This window comes from Mesoplodon bidens, assembly GCF_964165515.1.
Source record: "Mesoplodon bidens genome assembly, chromosome: 19".
In the NCBI taxonomy this organism is placed as follows: domain Eukaryota; kingdom Metazoa; phylum Chordata; class Mammalia; order Artiodactyla; family Ziphiidae; genus Mesoplodon; species Mesoplodon bidens.
Genome location: NC_138179.1, coordinates 14,703,237 through 14,719,855, shown reverse-complemented (window position 1 = coordinate 14,719,855; position 16,619 = coordinate 14,703,237). Strand labels below are relative to the sequence as shown.

Sequence of the window (16,619 nt, the reverse complement as noted above, 5' to 3'; positions counted from 1 at the left end):
GTTGTATTAAATAATGCATATAAAGTGCTTACCAGTGCCTGCCACATCAAAAGTACTCAATAAATGGTAGCTATTATCATTAGACCACGAAAGACCTGCCTAGAGCACAGGCACTATTCCTTGGTGGGGTATCGATCAGAGACTCTAAACCTTATAAAACGTCCAGAGCCTGCACCTCCCTCCTCTAACCACTAGAGGGCAGCAGCAGGCAACTGTCCGCCACACAAAGCCTAGTGCAGTCCCTCTGTCTTCCACCAGAGGGCGATGCAGCAGGGCAGCTGGATCCTGGGGCCAGAGCAGTTGCAGTCCCTGACTGGTCCCTTGACTTCACAATTGGGCCCTGAGCAACCCAGATGAGTCAGGCTGGAACCAAGGTAATAAATACAAGTCAGGATTTATTAAAAATCAGGGCTCCCCTGCTGTGCCCTCCTGGCACTAAGTAAATAAATAACCAGAGGGGACACAGCTGGGGAGAGGAGACATCAGATCTCAAGACAGATTCTTTTAACTACCCCTCAGTTTCCCAACTCCCCCTCCCCCCCCCTATGGCTCTTGGGACATAGCACCAGCAGGCACCTCAGTCCCTGGAAGAGTGTGGCCGGCACCAAGGCATGTCTGCCCTGATCCTAGGCAACAGGCCCCGGGATCGCTTGTTTCCAAGCCCTTGATGACCCTAAGACCTGCTCTTCCCAGAGGCCAGGGCTGAAGCACCAAAAGGAGGCACCTGAGGGTGGTAGGGAAGGAGGGAGGGGGAACAGGGTAACAGAACCTAGGCAGCGGAGGCAGCTGTAAGGGGGTCCGGCCCCCTCTCCAGGCTCAGCCTGCCTGATGGAGGTCATTTCCCACCCCCCTTTTTCCTATAGCTGGGTCTGCTCTCAGCTGAGGATCTTTCGGGGCAATTCAACAGAGGCACGGATGAAGACTGCATCATCCCGCACATAGTTTCGCTTGCGGATATCCTGGTGGGAGATGAACTTGGGGTAACCAAAGCCCAGAGAACTCTCATCCAGGGAGCCCCGCCAAGTGCCTGGTTTTTGGAAATTCTTCCAGTTTGGGTCAGGGTGAAAGGTCTCAGTGACATGCTGTGGCTTAGCCAGCCCAGGGTCGCTCTGATCCAGCAGGGAGAAGGTGACGCGGCGGGCAAAGGGCCACTCAAGGAGATTGTCAAAGGCACCTGGCAGCACGCGAATGTAGAGCGAGAGATGTGTACCCTCACCACTGCCATTGCCATTGAGGAATGCAGACACCTGCAGCTTGTAGCCATACTTATGCGTGTAGAAGGCGGGGCTGAAGCACTCGAGGTTGGGCTTGGCTTTGGCCTCCTGTAGCCTTCGCCCGTAACTGCCAATCTTCCAGATGAGCACGCCGTCGCTGCCCACGGAGAGCTCCTCCAGCTCTCTTCGCAGCTCCTGCAGCTCTTGCCGTTGCCGGCCCACCAGGGCACACATCATGGCCAGATGTGGCTTCACGCTCTCCTCCACGTGCCGTGCCATTGCCAGCTTAGGGCACTGTTGGCAAAGCCCCAGGCCATGGGGGAAGAGAGGAGAGTTAGTTGGGGCAAGTTCAGGGGAGAGGGGAGGAGCAGGTACAGGGCAGTGGGCACCCAGCTCTGAATGAGGAAGGTAGAGGGCTCTAGGAGGAGGCTGGAGCTGGCCAGCAGGGGGAGGGCTGAGGCTTCAGAGCAGCACAGCAGGGACCACTACGGGCCTATGTCTGAGGTTTCAAGGACCAAGAAGAGAGCTGACAGGAAGGAAGAGAGGCATCTCACCCTGTGCTTGCAACCGGAGTCTTTGAATGGGCACAGCACCAGGGCAGTGCTACAGCTGTCCTTGAGGTGGCCCGGCAGATCCTCCCGAGCCATGGTGCCCACGCCACACTGGTTGGGGCACGGCACAGGCAGCCTCGGGCACTGGTACTGGTGGCTCTAGGGCCACAGAAGCAGAGAGAAGCAGTCAGTAGCCTGACTCCCTGCTACCTGCCCCGCGGCCCACAGCTCAGGAAGGGCCTCACCTGGATGGTGTCAAAGACAAACTCCTTGGTGCAGTAAGTGCAAGGCTGGGTGCGCTTGGGGCACTCAGAGGTGGCATGCTGGGCCAGGAGCCGCCGCATCATGCGGGCACCGCACTTGTTCTCACAGTACACACTCTCTTGCGGGCACACACCTTCGTGGCTCTGTGGAAACGCCAGAGGGGCCGAGTTAAGGGATCCCTGGGCCACCAGGTGCCCCACTCTCCCTCTACCCTCAGCCAGGCCCCACCCACCTCAAAGGCCTCCCCGCTGAAGTCACAGCCACAGAACTCGCACTTGAGTCGCCGCTTGGGGCAGTCGTGCTGCAGGTGCGCGGGCAGATCCCGGCGGCTCAGCTTGGCGGGGCAGCGGTTGGGGCAGGGGACTACATTGAAGCTGCAGGTATTCAGGTGGCCCTGGTGGGAGGGGCCACAGTTAGTGCCTGCCCAGGCAGGGGCAGTCCCCCCACCCCAGGCCCCTTCAGAGCCTCACCTGTAGGTGACGAAGTGGCCCACTCCAGCGGCAGCCCTCCTCACTGTGGATGCAGCGGATAGGCAGGCCCAGTACCTGTACCTCCAGCTCTGGGTCTGGGTAGATCTGGGGGCAAGTAGGCGGGGAACTGGTCAGGGTCAGAGCCTGCTACAGCCCCCAGTTCCCACCTCCTCCACCCCAGACAGCTTAGCTTTCTACCTTAGAGCCAGCAACAGCCCCTCGGTGTAAATTCTCCTCTGTGCCCAGGGATAAAGAGTGCAGCAGGTGGTCTCTGCTCTAACACTAGATTCCAGGGTCCCCAACACGCTGGCCCAGGACGTTCCCTTCGGAGCGGCAGCCAATCAGCCTGCCCAGCCCCAGGCAGCCTCCACACCCTTTGCTTCCTTCCTCCTGGTACAGGGGCCCTGGCCTTCAGCCACAGGGCTGGCCAGCCACCCAAATGGGAGGGGACACTTCTGGTGGGCACAGAGCGGTTCTGTACACCCCCACAGGCTGGGCATTATGCCTGCCCTCCAGGGCAGACTCGGGCCTCATCTGCGAACTGGCCTGGTGGGAGGGAACAGGCCACGTTCGTAGGGGTGCATGATTCCGCAGCACCGGGTTGACACTGGCCCCGAGCCCACTGGCTGCAGCAGCTCCAGCCTCCACCGAGGGCAAGAGCCTGTACCTGGCACGGTGGACTCACCTTGGCATAGTCCAGAGGAAGTTGATCCTCAGGGCACTTGAAGACTCCTTCACTGTGAAGGGGGAGGGGACAGGGTCAAGGCGCCACACTATGGGAAGAGAGATCCCTGGGCCCCACCCCCTCAAGCAGGGTCGCCTCCTTCCCTCACCAGACCGGTTCCCAGGCTCCCAGGCAGCCCTACCGGAGAGGGCAAGTAGAGGCCTGAGGGTACCCACTTCTACAGGACCCCCAAAGATCCCAGCTCCTGTCCCGGGGAGGGTGGATTTGGGTCCAGTGGAGGCAGAGGCAGCTGCTTCAGACAGCATTTGGCCAACAGGTGGCAGCTGGCACCCCTCCCCCACGATGGCAGCTGGACGGCGAAAGGAACAGGCTGCCCAGCCACCCAGTCCCCCAGGTTACTTTTCATTGGCTGGGCTGAAAGCTGTTGGGGGAAGGTGAACACGGATGGGCTGAGGTTAACAGCCAGGGCTGCCCAGCCCCTGTGAGGGTGCCCAGCCAAGAACCCAGGGCAAAGGTCAGCTTGGGGCCACCTTAGCCCAACTCTCCCCTCCTCCTATGTGGGTGTGTCTTCTAAAGCAAAGAGGAGGAAAGGCTCGCTCCAAGGTATTGTGTTTACACTCCCACCAGTTCTCACAACCTGCCTGAGAAGGGGCTCAGTGCCTCATTTTGCAGATCAAAGAACTGAGGCTCAAGGGTGAACTGGGTATGTCTGTCTGATTCCACAGCTCGGACAGTTTCTACTACGCTGTACACAGAGGAGAGGCTAGTCCAAGAAAAACTGTCCAGGCAAGCACAGCCAAGACTCTGGTCACTGCACGGCAGGCATCTGAAGCCTGCTGACCCTGTCCGCTGCCCTCCCTCTCCTCCACCAATCCCACACCAGGCTGTTAGCACTCAAGGAACCTGTGGCATGCCTCCTTCTGCCAACATGGCCTTGCTGACCCTAGCCAGGACCAGCCACGCATGCCTGGCACGGCCTAGGCACGGCAAGGGCTCACCCAGCAGGACTGAAGACCCTCAGGCATGGCATTTCTGGCAAGTCTGAGTCAGGTAGGTGGGAGGCAGGCAAGGATGAAGGCGGAAGCAGAGGCTACACGGCAGCCCTGTCCATGACGGCACTTTGCAGGACATGGGCAGTCCATGGCCCAGGTGCTCAAAGGATTTCTAGCACCCACCTCCTCCCCGTGACCCCACGACTACTACTGGGCATGCTGCCAACGCCAAGAATAATACATGCTCAGGCACTGAGGAGGTATGCCCGTGCCCACAGGGTAACCAGGCTTCCTGGACCCACCTGAGTACAGCGCTGGCAGAAGGGAAAGAGGGGTGGGCCGTGGGGGAGGGGGTCTGCTTGGCTGCTTCAGGAATGTGCTGACTTAGTGGTTTTGGAGTCAGGGAGGGGACTGAGGCAAGTCCCCAGGCTTCAGGCAGAAGATTAGCCTGGGCAGCTTGGGGCCCAGCCAGGACAAAGGTTCCCCCAGTGCTACGGACACCCTAGCTGCTAGGGTGGGAGGCGCAGGGCCTGTCCCACCATCCCTTCCCTCCCGGGCCTCAGCATCAGAGTTCAGGCGCCAGCCGAGGTGGGGAGGCAAGGGCAGAGACGGCTCCAGGCCGTGCAGTGGAGGCCCAGGCCCAGGGGAGAAGACAGGATGGGGGGAAGGGGCTGTGGGAGAGGAAGAGGGGATTTCCGGGAGGGGGAGGGGAGAAGCAGCAGAGAGGGACGGAAGAGGGAAACAAGCCTGGCAGCCCCCTCCCCCGTTCCTTCCCCGAGGCAGTCAGGGTGGGTCAGCTGAGGAGCGGGGAGGCTCAGCTGGCCTCATCTGGAAGCCAGAGGGCCGGGGAAGAGCACGGGAGAAGACAATGGGGCTGTGTGTAGGTAGGGGAGTGTGTGTACACTGAAGGGAGGAGGGAGGCGGGTGAGGGAAAAGGAGGAGCGGGCAGCGCAGCAGCTTGTGCAAGGAGCATATGTGAGGGCAGGACCGGCCCAGGCTGCGGGGAACCGAAAACAAAGGGCCTGCTGAGATTTCCGCCGGGCAAGGGGCTGCGGAGGACGGAGGGACGGAATCCCGGAGGCACTCTCCCAGCCTGCGCCCCACGAACCCTCAGCAAACAGCCTCCCGACACAGGGCACTGGCTGACCCAGCCTTCCCCGGCGCTCTTGGCCCACGACCTCCCCACGACACGGGGCTCCCTCTTCTTGCCTCCCCACACCCCGGACGGAGCAGGTCCCAGCGTGGACAGGAGACTCAGGACACCGCAGGGCGCCCAGAACTCAACGAGTGCCCAAGAGCCCACGGAAGACCTGGGTCGGGAGAGGGCAGGGGGCGTTCAGTCACACCCAGGGTGCGACCCCCTCCCCCTCACGACTTCTAGACCACTCGCGGTACTCAGGACCCCCAGGGGCAAGGAGGGACACCCAACGGGTTCCTGTTTCAGAGGAGATCGGGAGCGTCGCAGTCCTCCCTCTATCGTGCGACCACAGGCAGGCCGGGCTTACACCCCAGTTAAGCCTTTAGGTAACTGCGCGACCGTGGGCAAGTCACAGCCTTTCTTTGAATTTCAATCTCGTTTCCTCATCTGTGAAATGGGAGAACAATAGCTGCCGTTCTCGGAACATCCGAAGAATCAGAAAAGCTTAGATGGGTGAAAGCTCGGAGGCTTAAGGTGTTGCGCGGGGCACAGGGTTTTGTCCTCCTCTTCCCAGGATTCAAAGTTCAAGGGTGAGGCCGTTCTGGCTCTCAGGTGAGGGGGAAGGGCCGGCCACGGATCAGGAAGGGCGTCCTTTCCCACTCCACCCTGCGGGAAGGCACGGAATTCTTCCCACCTGGCGCGTGGCACGCAGGACCCTACGGATCAGTGCGTGGGGTCCTCCCTCGGGGCCTGACGTCACTGCCGCCCTGTGACGTCACGGTGGGCGCCCCTGAGGTCACGGGGCCGCGGCGCAGACAAAGGCCCGGGGTGCCTCCGGCCTGGGTCCTCCCCCAGCTGCGTCTCCCACCCCCACCGGCCGTCCCCCGCTCCCGCCGGGCCGCACCTGAGGAACTCCTGCAGGCAGGTGTCGCAGAAGCGGTGGCCGCAGGTAGAAACCTGCACGGGCTCGCGCATGGGCTTCCCGCACAGCGGACACAGCAGCCGCCGCTTGGGCTTCTCCAAGAACTTGTAGTCAAAGCCGGGCATGGCGGGCGGGCACGGGCAAGCGGGGCCGGGTTCGCGGCGGCCCCACAGCCCGCGCCTCGCTCCAGCCGCGCTCCCGGCTGCGGGCGGCGCCGACTGGCAGCCGCGGCCTGCGCCCAGCCCTTGAGCTCGCCCGCCGGAAGAGGGGGCGGGGCCGTGCACGCGCGGTCCTAGTGCCCGCCCCACCGGCCTCCCCACCCACCCGGCCGTCCGGCAGCTTCGGGGTCGGCACTCAGACAGACTCTCCCCCTCCAGGAAGCAGGGTCTCCTCTTTATGCTCGGGAACAGAGATCGAGGCCCCGCTACTCCCCAGGGTCGGGGGTGGGGTGGGGGGGAGCTCTGATGATGGACGGGGCGGCGAGCCTCGGGGGACGGGCCGCGCCACAAAGATTCGCTTCTCCGGAGTCAACAGCTCGGCCTCGCGGGCCACGTGTCGCCCCGGGGCCCGGAGCTCCAGCTTGCAGGTGCTAGGCAGCTGAAGCTTGGCAACCAGATCCGGGGAGCCCAGCTGGGCGGGGAGGCCGGGCTGGGAACTGGGCCAGAGGAACCTCGGCCCGGGCCTCAGGCTGCGCCCACATTCCTCTCTCCACCGCGGCCCTGCAGCCCAGATGGAGCCCAGCCCAGCCCTGGGGTGGCCGCCACCCCCAGCCCTCAAGAGACCACACTCTAGGCAGGCAGCTGATTTTTTATTGGCGCTACTTCCCAGTCATCTGGGAAACTAGTCTGGTCCAGCCAGCTACCCTTTCTCCCAACGTGCTTTGGGGGAATGGCATGGGGTGAAGGGCAAGCTTCAGCAGGGCTGTCCTCTACAGCATACCGCAGCCCATGCACTCCCCCCGGGGAAGGGAGGCACTCAGATTGTGTAAACCCGTGCCTCAGGATATAGGAGTGGGGGCGGTTGGTAGCACTCCTGGGACCTCCCTGCCCCAGGCAATGCAGGGGCTAGGCCTCTGGAATGGCCAGAACAGGCAGGCCCCAGCTTGCCTTACTCCAAAGCACTGAGCTGCGCTCCCAGTAGACACCAGCGACTTATTTTCTAACTGGGCTGGGGGAAGGGGCAGCGTCTAGGTGGAGCCACAGCTACCTCCAGCCTTTTTCTGCAGAGGCTCTGGAGACCTCCCTGCTTCCGAAAGTTACATCTGGTCTCCCAACTCTAGCCAGGCTGAACCCTGGGGACGTTGACTAAAGATAAGAAGGGGTGGGGAGGGGAAAGAGGGATGTTGGGGGAATAGGGTGGGTTGAGTTTTACATATCCAGGGCCAAAGGCAGAGCAGGGGCTTTACTGGTTCTTATACCCCATTGATGATACAATCCAGGGGGCTGGTCATGCCTGAGGCACCTGCACTTTTCAAGAACAGTTACAGGAGAAGCGGTATCAGGTCCGTCCAGAGGTGTATCCAGGTGCCTCAAGGGGGGACTGGCTCGTCTGTGACCGCTGGAGAGCACAGAAGAGAAACCCCTGCAGCCTCCCAGAGGGCGACGCCTCCAGCAAGCCTCAGCTACTTCCACTCTCACCCCCACACTGGGCCCTGGACTCTGCCAGGCCAGAAATAGAGGTTCAAACTAAACTGGACTTGAGGGTTGGAGGAGAAAGAACGCATTTGGGCCCTGGGGAGGAGCGGAGGCAGCCCTTCAGGCACAAGAAGCACCTACCCTTGCCCACCCCAGGAGCTCACTTTTGCCCAGCAGCTTCTGCTTTCATTTATCTGGGGGCTGAAAATGCTTTTAATAATTTGGGCTGTGACCACCGAGGATGGGAATGTGGGCAGGGGCCAGCTGGGTTAACCCTTGTGTGGGTGAGGGTGAAGTCATAACTCACGGCGGATAGCCAGGAGAGTGTTTCCATGGCAACAGGACACAGAAGTTACTGTGTAGGGGTGTGTCTCATCCAGCTGCACTGGCCTAGGGAGTCCAGCATCCTCATCCCTCCTTCCCAGTCGACCTCGGGCCCCTTTGCCCCAAGAGTACACTTCACTTTCTGCCAAAGAGAATCCCAAGGAGAGAAATAGGAGACAGACATACCTTAGCAAGCAGCTAGCTTCCTAGATTGCCATACTGGCCCCAACATGGGGTTGCTGAGTTCAGTAGCCCTGAGCATAACCCCCCATTGCCCCTGGGTCTGCCCACACCCCTACCTGCCCCCATAGTGCCCACTAATCACCTGCCCCAATGGCCACAGTGAAGGCATCCCCACAGGCCACCATTGCTATCTTGATTCCCTGGAGGCCCTGGACTTGACAAGGTACCCGGCTGACCCGGCGAGCAATGGTACCCAACTGCCCATGCTGATTGCTGCCGAATGTATAGCAGTCACCACAGGCTGTAGGGGAGGAGAGAGGAAAGGAAGGAAAGGGTGCCTCAGCAGAGGGCCCAGGGAAGCCAGGGGAGCCCACCTTTGGCCTCCTGTGCCCAGGCCCTACTTACCAGTTACAGCAGCTGAATGAGCAGTGCCCAGGTCCACGCTCAGCAGGGGCTCCCGGTCCAGGGGTGCAGAACCTAGTGGTGTGAAGCTCAGGGCCTCCTCCACTTGCTGGTGTGGGGCAGGCTCCTCCCCTAGGGAGAGATGATCCAGGCCCAGCTTGTTGAACCTGAGGGCAGAGCCAAAAGCCAAGTCCAGCTGACACCGTTTATATAGACTGTCCTCCCCCCACCTATCTGGGCAGGAGCTGGTGCACCAGGGGACATGTCTTACACTGGGTTGCACCCACAGAACACTCAAGACCCCCTCAGTTCTAATCCCTGGTGGGAGGTAGGCAATGACAGATGGAGCACTGGCAGCTAAGGAGGGTGGGGGAGAGGGCAGGCTAGTCACTGTAGTGCACCTAGTTGACGTACCTGTTGCTCCCACAGGCCAGGGCTTGGCCGGGCACAGTGAGGATCATGGAGGAGTCAATGCCACATACAACCCGCTGGGCTTCCTGTCCTGGAGGCATGGGTACCTGCTGGGGGCAGCTGTGGGACTCCCTGGTGCCTAGTCCCAGCCGGCCTGCAAGGAGAAACCGGCACTGGGCTAGTTTGAGCTTTAGGGTTAGTGATACTAGGATGAGGACCCACAGTGCAGCATGAGTGAAGGCTGCTTCTGACTGAAACGCCCATCCTTGGCCCCTCCGTGGGTCAAAGTTCTACTCCTCCTTTAAGGCCCTGCTCAGGTGCCACGTCTGTGTTCGCCAGGTAGAGTCCCTTGCCACTCCTTGTGTTCCCACACCTCTGGACCTTGGGTGAGCCCTGATGCTGTCTGTCCTCTATCATGTTGGAGATGTGTCATCCTTCCCCCATCTAGACTGAGTCCTCCAGGAGGACAGGGACCCCCTATCTAAGTCATCCCTAGTTTCAATGCCCAGCCTGATGCCTGACCCAGCGAGGGGCACAACGTATACTTCTGGATGAATGAAATCTCTCTCATTACATCATGAGCACCCAAAGGAATCGACATCATGTTCATCTTGTCTCAGCACCCAGCACAAGGTGGGCACGTATTGGGTGTGCAATAAAGGTTTGTCGAGTGAATAAATGAATCAGAGAGAAAAGGAGGAGGAGAAAACAGGCCATAGGGTAGAAGATGGCTATGAAGAGGAACAAATCATGGCTGGGGGGGTTCCAGAGGCTAGAACAGAGTGAAATCTTACCACCATCTCCGCGGCCCCAGGCAAATAGTTCCCGCTCAGTGGACAAGGCCAGCACATGAGACGCCCCACAGGCCACCTGCACCATCTCATAGCCCAGCAGGGCCTCCACAATGGTGGGCTAGAGAGAGCGGAAGCAAGGGCAGACTGGGCAAGGGGCCTGGACTAGCCACCTGGCCTCAGCATCCTCTGTAGGGATGAAGTTGGAGGCTGCAAATTCTCATGAGGTGGCTGTCTCTTTAACTCCCCCCCACACATACTGCAACCACTGGGGAAGCCTGGTCTTTCTGTACTTCCCCAGATGCTGCCCAGAACAGGTGCAGCCTGGGAGGTACAGGGACCTGTGGCTGCTGGGGATTCCCCTGCCCCCAAGCTGGGTGTCAGCTCTCAAATGTGGGCTGCTTGCCATCTCCCCACTTCCTCCTCCCCAATGTACACTCAAAACCCACCTGGCTGATGTCATTGAGGCTGCCATGGCCTAGGCACCCATTGCTGCCACTGCCAAAGGTCATGATGATGCCTCGGTCTGGGGAGGGGAGCAGTGAGGAAAGGGAAAGGAAAGAGGTTAGGCTGTTTTTCCAGACAGACCAGTGCAACCTTGGATCGGAGGAGCAAGAAAAAGTTAGTTGGAGGCTAGGGCAGGAAGAATTGGATGGGGGGAGAAAAGGACTGGGGTCTTTCTTCCCAAGTGTGTGACTTTGGACAAGTGACAGCCTCTGAGCCTTAGTTTCTACATCTGTCAAATGGGGATGATATAACTGCCTTGCCAGGCCTGCTGTGAAGGTAAAGGAGATCAGGTAAGTAAGACACTCCCTGGAAGATAAAAGCATTAAGTGAGCAGTTAGCAAATGATAGGCAAGGAAGGAAATTGCTCTGGGGGGGTCTTCTTATAGCTGAGTCCCCACAGGCTAGTCCCCTGACCGGCTCACCAGTCAGGCAGGCCGTGAAGAGGTCCCCACAGGCCACATGCTTGATAGTCACACCCGACTGGCCCTCCAGGAAACGGGAGACGAACTGGGGCTGCTGCTGCTCCACCGCCCCAGGGAGGAGGGGGCCCCCTCCAGCGCCTAGGGGCGGGGCCTGCGAGGGGACAGGGGAGGGCGTGGGCGGGGCCTGAGTGCTCAGCTCCTGAGCCACGCCCCCCTCCATTCAGGCCCCCACCCCAACCCCACCCCGCCTGCTCACCTCCCAAAGTATGAGGCGCCCGGAGCGCGTGACGCCAGCCTTCTGCGTGCGCCCCGCTGCCACCTGGACCACCTCTGTGTTGAGCATTGGCAGCCGCAGCGGCACACTGAGCCCGCCACCCCACGTGTACACCGATGACAGCGGCGGCGGAATGGCCGGGCGGGCAGGTCCCCGGGGGACACCTGCGGGGACAACTCATCAGGCCTATTAAATTGGTGGGATGGACTTCCCTGGTGGTCCAGTGGATAAGACTCCACGCTCCCAATGCAGGGGGACCAGGTTCGATCCCTGGTCAGGGAACTAGATCCCACATGCATGCTGCAACTAAAAATCCCCACGTGCTGCAACAAAGATCCCCACATGCCGCAACTAAGACCCCGCACAGCCTTAATTAATTAATTAATTAATTTAAAAAAAATCATAAATTGGTGGGAATGCCATGGTGTCCGTCGGAACCCCTGCGGTCGCCCCGACTTACCTCTGCAACGGCCACTGGTGGTCCTGCCCCCTGTGCTGCCGGGGGCCATGGGTGGCCCGGTGGCCAGGGGCTTCTCTGCCCTGCAGGACAGACGGGGGCTTCAGGACAAGGACCCTCCTTGACATCCCCACACCCAGAAATGGTGGACTTGCCGAGAATGCCCCTCTCTGCCCCAGGCCTACTGTGCTCCCACGGGGTGCCCCACTGCTGCCCAGGGCCCCCTCCCTGCACTGGCCTCCGCATGCGGACGCTGCCCAGGTCGGTGTGGAGGTTGAGGAGCGCCCGGATGCAGAGTGGCTGCGCCATGATGTGGCTGAGCGGTGGCCACTGTGCAGGCTCCAGGCTGAGAAGACTCAGAACCAGCTGGCGCAGCTCAGGGCTGTACCGGTCAGAGATGGGCGCAAAGGTGCCGCTCATGATCTTCAGCACCAGCGCTGGCAGGTTCTGTGAAGGCACCACGTGTGGGGTTGGCCAGAACCTCAGGCCAGGCTCTTAACCTGCAACACCCCCAGCTCCAGGCCCAGCCCCTAGCCTGGCGGGGTGGCCACAGCCCTGCACTCAGAAGCCATCGGTATGGTGAGGGGACTCCCAGGATGATAGGGGAGCCAAACCCTGCTTTCAAGAACCTCTGATAGGGGAGCTGCAGCCATGTCAGCTGGATGCATGTTGGGAAAACTCACGTCTTGCCCTTAGGAGGGTCCCTAATCTGATGGGAGAGCCCTACCCTCAGGAGCCCTCAGTTTAATGGGGGGACCCAAGCCCTACCTTAAGGAACCCATAGTCTTAGGGAAACCACAGCCCTAGCCTGGGGTAATCCACCAGTCTGATGAGAGAGACATAAGTGAGCCACAAGAGAAGAAACACAGAAGTGGTTGGAGCCAAGGACTTCAGGAGATAGAGGTAGGGATCCCAGCTGTCCCCCTGGGGGGACTTACTCACCGCAGCCTCAAAGGCCCTCTTGAGGCTGGCCAGCTCATACAGAACACAGCCCAGGGCCCAGATGTCACTCTTCTGGTTGTAGGGCTTGCCCTCACACAGTTCAGGGGAAATGTAGCATGGAGTACCCACCACCTGCAGGAGGGAAGCTGATATTACAGCCCCGGGGTGGGAGGACCAAGGCTCTGCCCAAAAGCCCACTTCGAGACAGCTTCTCCCCAAAGTAGGCAAAAGTGCTTCCTCCTGCAGGACCATCCAGCCAGGGACTAAGGGGCCAAGGTCTTGGGGGGGTGGGGCTGGGGACAGGGATGCAAAGTAGACCTTGGCCCTCAAAACCTCCAGCACCCTTGAGGTCCCCTCCATGCCCAGGCACCGTATAGGCCTTGCTCTTGCTGCTAAGGATCTTGGAGATGCCGAAGTCACCAATCTTGACGACCATGCGGTGTTTGTCTAGAAGGATGTTTTGGGTCTTGAGGTCCCGGTGCAGGATGAGGTGGGTGTGCACGTGATGCAGCGCCAGCAGGATCTGCACAAAGAAGTGCAGGATGGTCTCCTCCTCCAGCAGGGAATTACAGCGCTTCTGGATGAACTCAGCCAGGGTGCCACCTGCAGTCGCAAGGAACTAGTCAAGATCCAGGTTTCTCCATGCTTGAGATGTTCCTTTTACGAAACTAAAGACCCAGGCAGGGCAAGGGCTTGCCAGTGTCACACAACTGGGGTCAGAACCCTATACCTCTGACCCTCAGCCGAGCCCATTCCAAGGAGGGAAGCTGGCTGATCTGTGCCTGCCTGTCCCAGAGGTGAGAGGCCCTTGGAGCCAGGCCAGTGCAAGGAGGCTGGCCCACCTGGTGCATATTCCATGGCGATCATGAGCGCCTTGTCCTCCAGGAAGTTCTCGTAGTACTCAATGACATTGGGGTGGTTGAGCAGCTTGAGGACCTGGCACTCATTCTGGGCTGCCTGCCTCTCCTCCTTGGTCATCTGTTCCACTGGGATCTGCTTGATGATCACCAGCTTCTGGTCAGCCTTGCGAAGGCACAGATGAACAATCCTGAGGACGTGGAACACAGGAGTGGGTACCCGCTGGGCTTCCAGCCACGTATCAGGCAGGGCAGACCTGCTGACTGGGTGTTCCTTAGGACAAGGGAACTGGCCCCTAGACTAAGAAGTCATCTAAGTTACTGCACAGAACACTGAGTTTAGGAACAGGGAGAACCGACCACAAGCTGTCTGAGACCTTGGGCAAGTCGTGTAACTTATCTGGGACTCAGTTTCAGCACAGGCACAATGACTGTGCCCAATAAAGTTAGTCTTGGTCTCTGTAAGTCCGCATAGACTCTGGAGTTAACTGCCTGGTTCGAATCCTGGCTCCTCCTCTTACTAGTTATCTGGTCTTAAATTATGTGACATCAGGATCTGGGAAATAGGATCGATCTCACAAGGTTGTTGAGAGGACCAAATGAGAAAATGCATGTACTGCACTTAGCACAGCGCCTGGCACATCAAAAATACTCAGTGAGTAGGAGCCATTCATTTTATTATTTTCTGCCAATTCTGTAGTCAGTGTTCATAAAAGCAGGGTTTTGTTCTTTCTCCTTCACCACTATAGCCCCAGTGCATAGCCTAGTGCATACCCCAGCACTTAGTAGGAGCTTAATAAGTATCTGTTGAATGATGGACTATCTAAGTATCAACTGTATATCTCCAGTTCAGACCTCTCCTCTGAGCCTCAGACTTCACATATTCAACTACCTGCTTTGCATCTCTACCTGAATGGCTGGCAAGCATCCTGAATTTTAACAAATACAAAACTCTTGATCCCTGCCCTTGAAACCTTTCCTTCCTCAGTTTCTTCCATCTCAGTCAATGACACCACCATCCCCCAGTTATTAAAGTCCCCCAGTTAGTAAAGTCAGACACCTGAAAATCATGCCAGAATCTTTCCTCTGTCTCACACTAACATCAGTAAATCTTGTTTCTACTACCTACAAAATACTGGGAACCCACCCATTTCTCTGTGTCTTCTGCTATAACCCTTGGCCAAATTATCATTTCTTGCCTAAAATACTGCACTAGACTTCAAATGGTCCCTTTCACTCTTGTCACCCTCAAATCTAAATTCTACACAGCAGCCAGAGTGACATTTTAAAAATGCAAATCATATCAAGACCATTCCTCTGTTTAAACCTCTTTTCCTTTACACTGCAAATAAATTCAACTCCTTTACCTCAGCCTACAAGGCCGTAATTTGGTTCCCACCCTCTGTGATAATCACATTTTATTCCATTCTTTACCTTGCCCACTACATTCCAACTACATTAGTCTTTTTCTCAGTTCTTTGAATACTCTGAATTCTTTCCCACGTGAGGACCTTAGCATAAGCTGTTTCCTCCGCCTGAGAAGCTCTGCCTTTTTCAGACTACATACTGGTCCTCATTCCTCAAGTCTTGGTTTGAAACTTCACCTCTCAGAGAAATTTTCCCTGATCATCCCAAATGAATACTCCCTGGTGTTGTACTCTATTCTCGCCGTTTGTTAATCACTGCTTTAACAATGTCCTGTTTATTGTATAATTTTCCGATAGTCTGTAAGCTCCGAGAGTGAAAGGAGCACGCCTGTTTGGTCTTAACTGTATACCCAGTATCGAATGCCTGACGTGTATAGTTGCTTCTCAACATTTGCTGAATGAATGAGTCAGGATCAAAGAACAAACTCTGAGGGGGGCCGCAAAGGCTGGCCGGGGGCGTGACCTCCTTGGAGGCGGAGTTTCCCAACCAGGACTAGGACAGGAAGCCTGCGCAGGGCTTCCCGGATTAGGCGCTCACGCATCGGGGCGGGGCTAAACGGGTATAGATTTTGCTGTCGGAGTTGGGGCTTATTTTCCCTCTCCCCGAGCAATTGCCTCCCCCAGAGCCCTGGCTCACCCGAAGGCACCTCTGCCCACCACTCGGATCCGCTCGTACTTCTCCATCTCCTTTCTGAGTCACATTTCCGGAACCCCCCAACTCAGACACAGCGCGTGCGCGGGCCCGCCCTCTCTAGAACCACGCCCCCTGCACTGCAAGATCGTTGAGGGGCGGAGCTAGTGGAGCTAGGTGTTGGTTCAGCCTCTCGTTTGTCTCCGCTAATTTGCACCGTCCCTGCAGCCCGGATCCTCAGTCGCCCTCCCAGTGTGCAAGGAATGGGGCGATATGCCATTTCTTGGCATGCCCCGCAAAAGCCAGCACCTTACCAGCTGCTTCCTACACACGTGGCCGCATCCGGCCCTCGCAAAGCTTCCTTAGACCGCAGGGGTTCCCCACGCAGGCCGAGTGAGGGTGGGAAGAAAGGGCCGATCTCTCCCTGCCCCACTCTTTGCCCACTAGTGCGCTGTTTCCGAAGGAGAGGGCAGATTCTCACCGGCACGCAAACGATGAACACTACCAAAACGACCGGTCTCGGTCTGTGGGGCAGGGTGCCGGATTAGTTTCGCGTTTGCCTAGGGAGGGACCGGGGAAACCCCGACCTGTGCAAGTTGATTCACCTCGGGAGGACGTGACGCGGTCTCCGGGCTGTCCCGGCTAGTGAGCGCTGCGCTCGTCAACACCCTCAGCTCCCCAACGCACACATACAACGCTGCCGCTGCCGCAGATAATCTGCCTTCAGTTCTCAACTAGAGAGAACCTCCTTGGGGGAAGATGGGAGGGAGTGGACTACTACCTGAAAGCTTCGGGGAGAGGGGGAAAGACTCTTGTTCGGCTGATATGGGTTCAAGGCTTCTGCCCAGAGGTAGGGGGTCGTCGGTTAGTACAATTATCTAAGATCTTGACCAGAAGTGAGTTTAATTCCAGGTCGCTCCCTGGCGCCTCCTGCTCTTCACGAGCTCCATAAAAGCTCAGTTTAGGGAGCAGGAAGGATGGTGATTAGCTAAGGGATAGCATCCCTATTTGAGTGGGCGAGGAACGTGGGGAAAGGGGTGTTTATCTTCAGCTCCCACCCTGCCCCTTGAAAGGGTGCCCAAACCTACCCACGTGGAATGACCACTGGAAGGGCCCCTCAT

At 58.4% G+C, this 16,619-nt stretch overlaps 2 protein-coding genes across 2 annotated transcripts; both read right to left on the bottom strand.

The window, feature by feature from the left end:
- Nucleotides 1-378: 378 nt before the first annotated feature.
- On the bottom strand, nucleotides 379-6,443 carry TRAF4 (TNF receptor associated factor 4). Its single transcript, XM_081220330.1, has 7 exons — nucleotides 6,219-6,443; nucleotides 3,185-3,236; nucleotides 2,500-2,604; nucleotides 2,262-2,423; nucleotides 2,011-2,172; nucleotides 1,769-1,924; nucleotides 379-1,508 (listed from the first exon to the last, which is right to left on the bottom strand). Exons 1-7 carry the CDS (start codon nucleotides 6,359-6,361, stop codon nucleotides 876-878), a joined length of 1,413 nt encoding a protein of 470 aa, XP_081076456.1. The 5' UTR covers nucleotides 6,362-6,443; the 3' UTR covers nucleotides 379-875.
- Nucleotides 6,444-7,636: 1,193 nt separating this feature from the next.
- NEK8 (NIMA related kinase 8) lies at nucleotides 7,637-16,116 on the bottom strand. Its single transcript, XM_081220326.1, has 15 exons — nucleotides 15,505-16,116; nucleotides 13,426-13,631; nucleotides 12,954-13,186; nucleotides 12,584-12,715; nucleotides 11,880-12,088; nucleotides 11,645-11,724; nucleotides 11,167-11,348; nucleotides 10,911-11,061; nucleotides 10,431-10,507; nucleotides 9,985-10,102; nucleotides 9,194-9,344; nucleotides 8,783-8,946; nucleotides 8,520-8,678; nucleotides 8,178-8,336; nucleotides 7,637-7,793 (listed from the first exon to the last, which is right to left on the bottom strand). The coding sequence occupies exons 1-15, from the start codon at nucleotides 15,549-15,551 to the stop codon at nucleotides 7,765-7,767; spliced, it is 2,097 nt and encodes a 698-aa protein (XP_081076452.1). The 5' UTR covers nucleotides 15,552-16,116; the 3' UTR covers nucleotides 7,637-7,764.
- Between the last annotated feature and the right edge of the window lie 503 nt (nucleotides 16,117-16,619).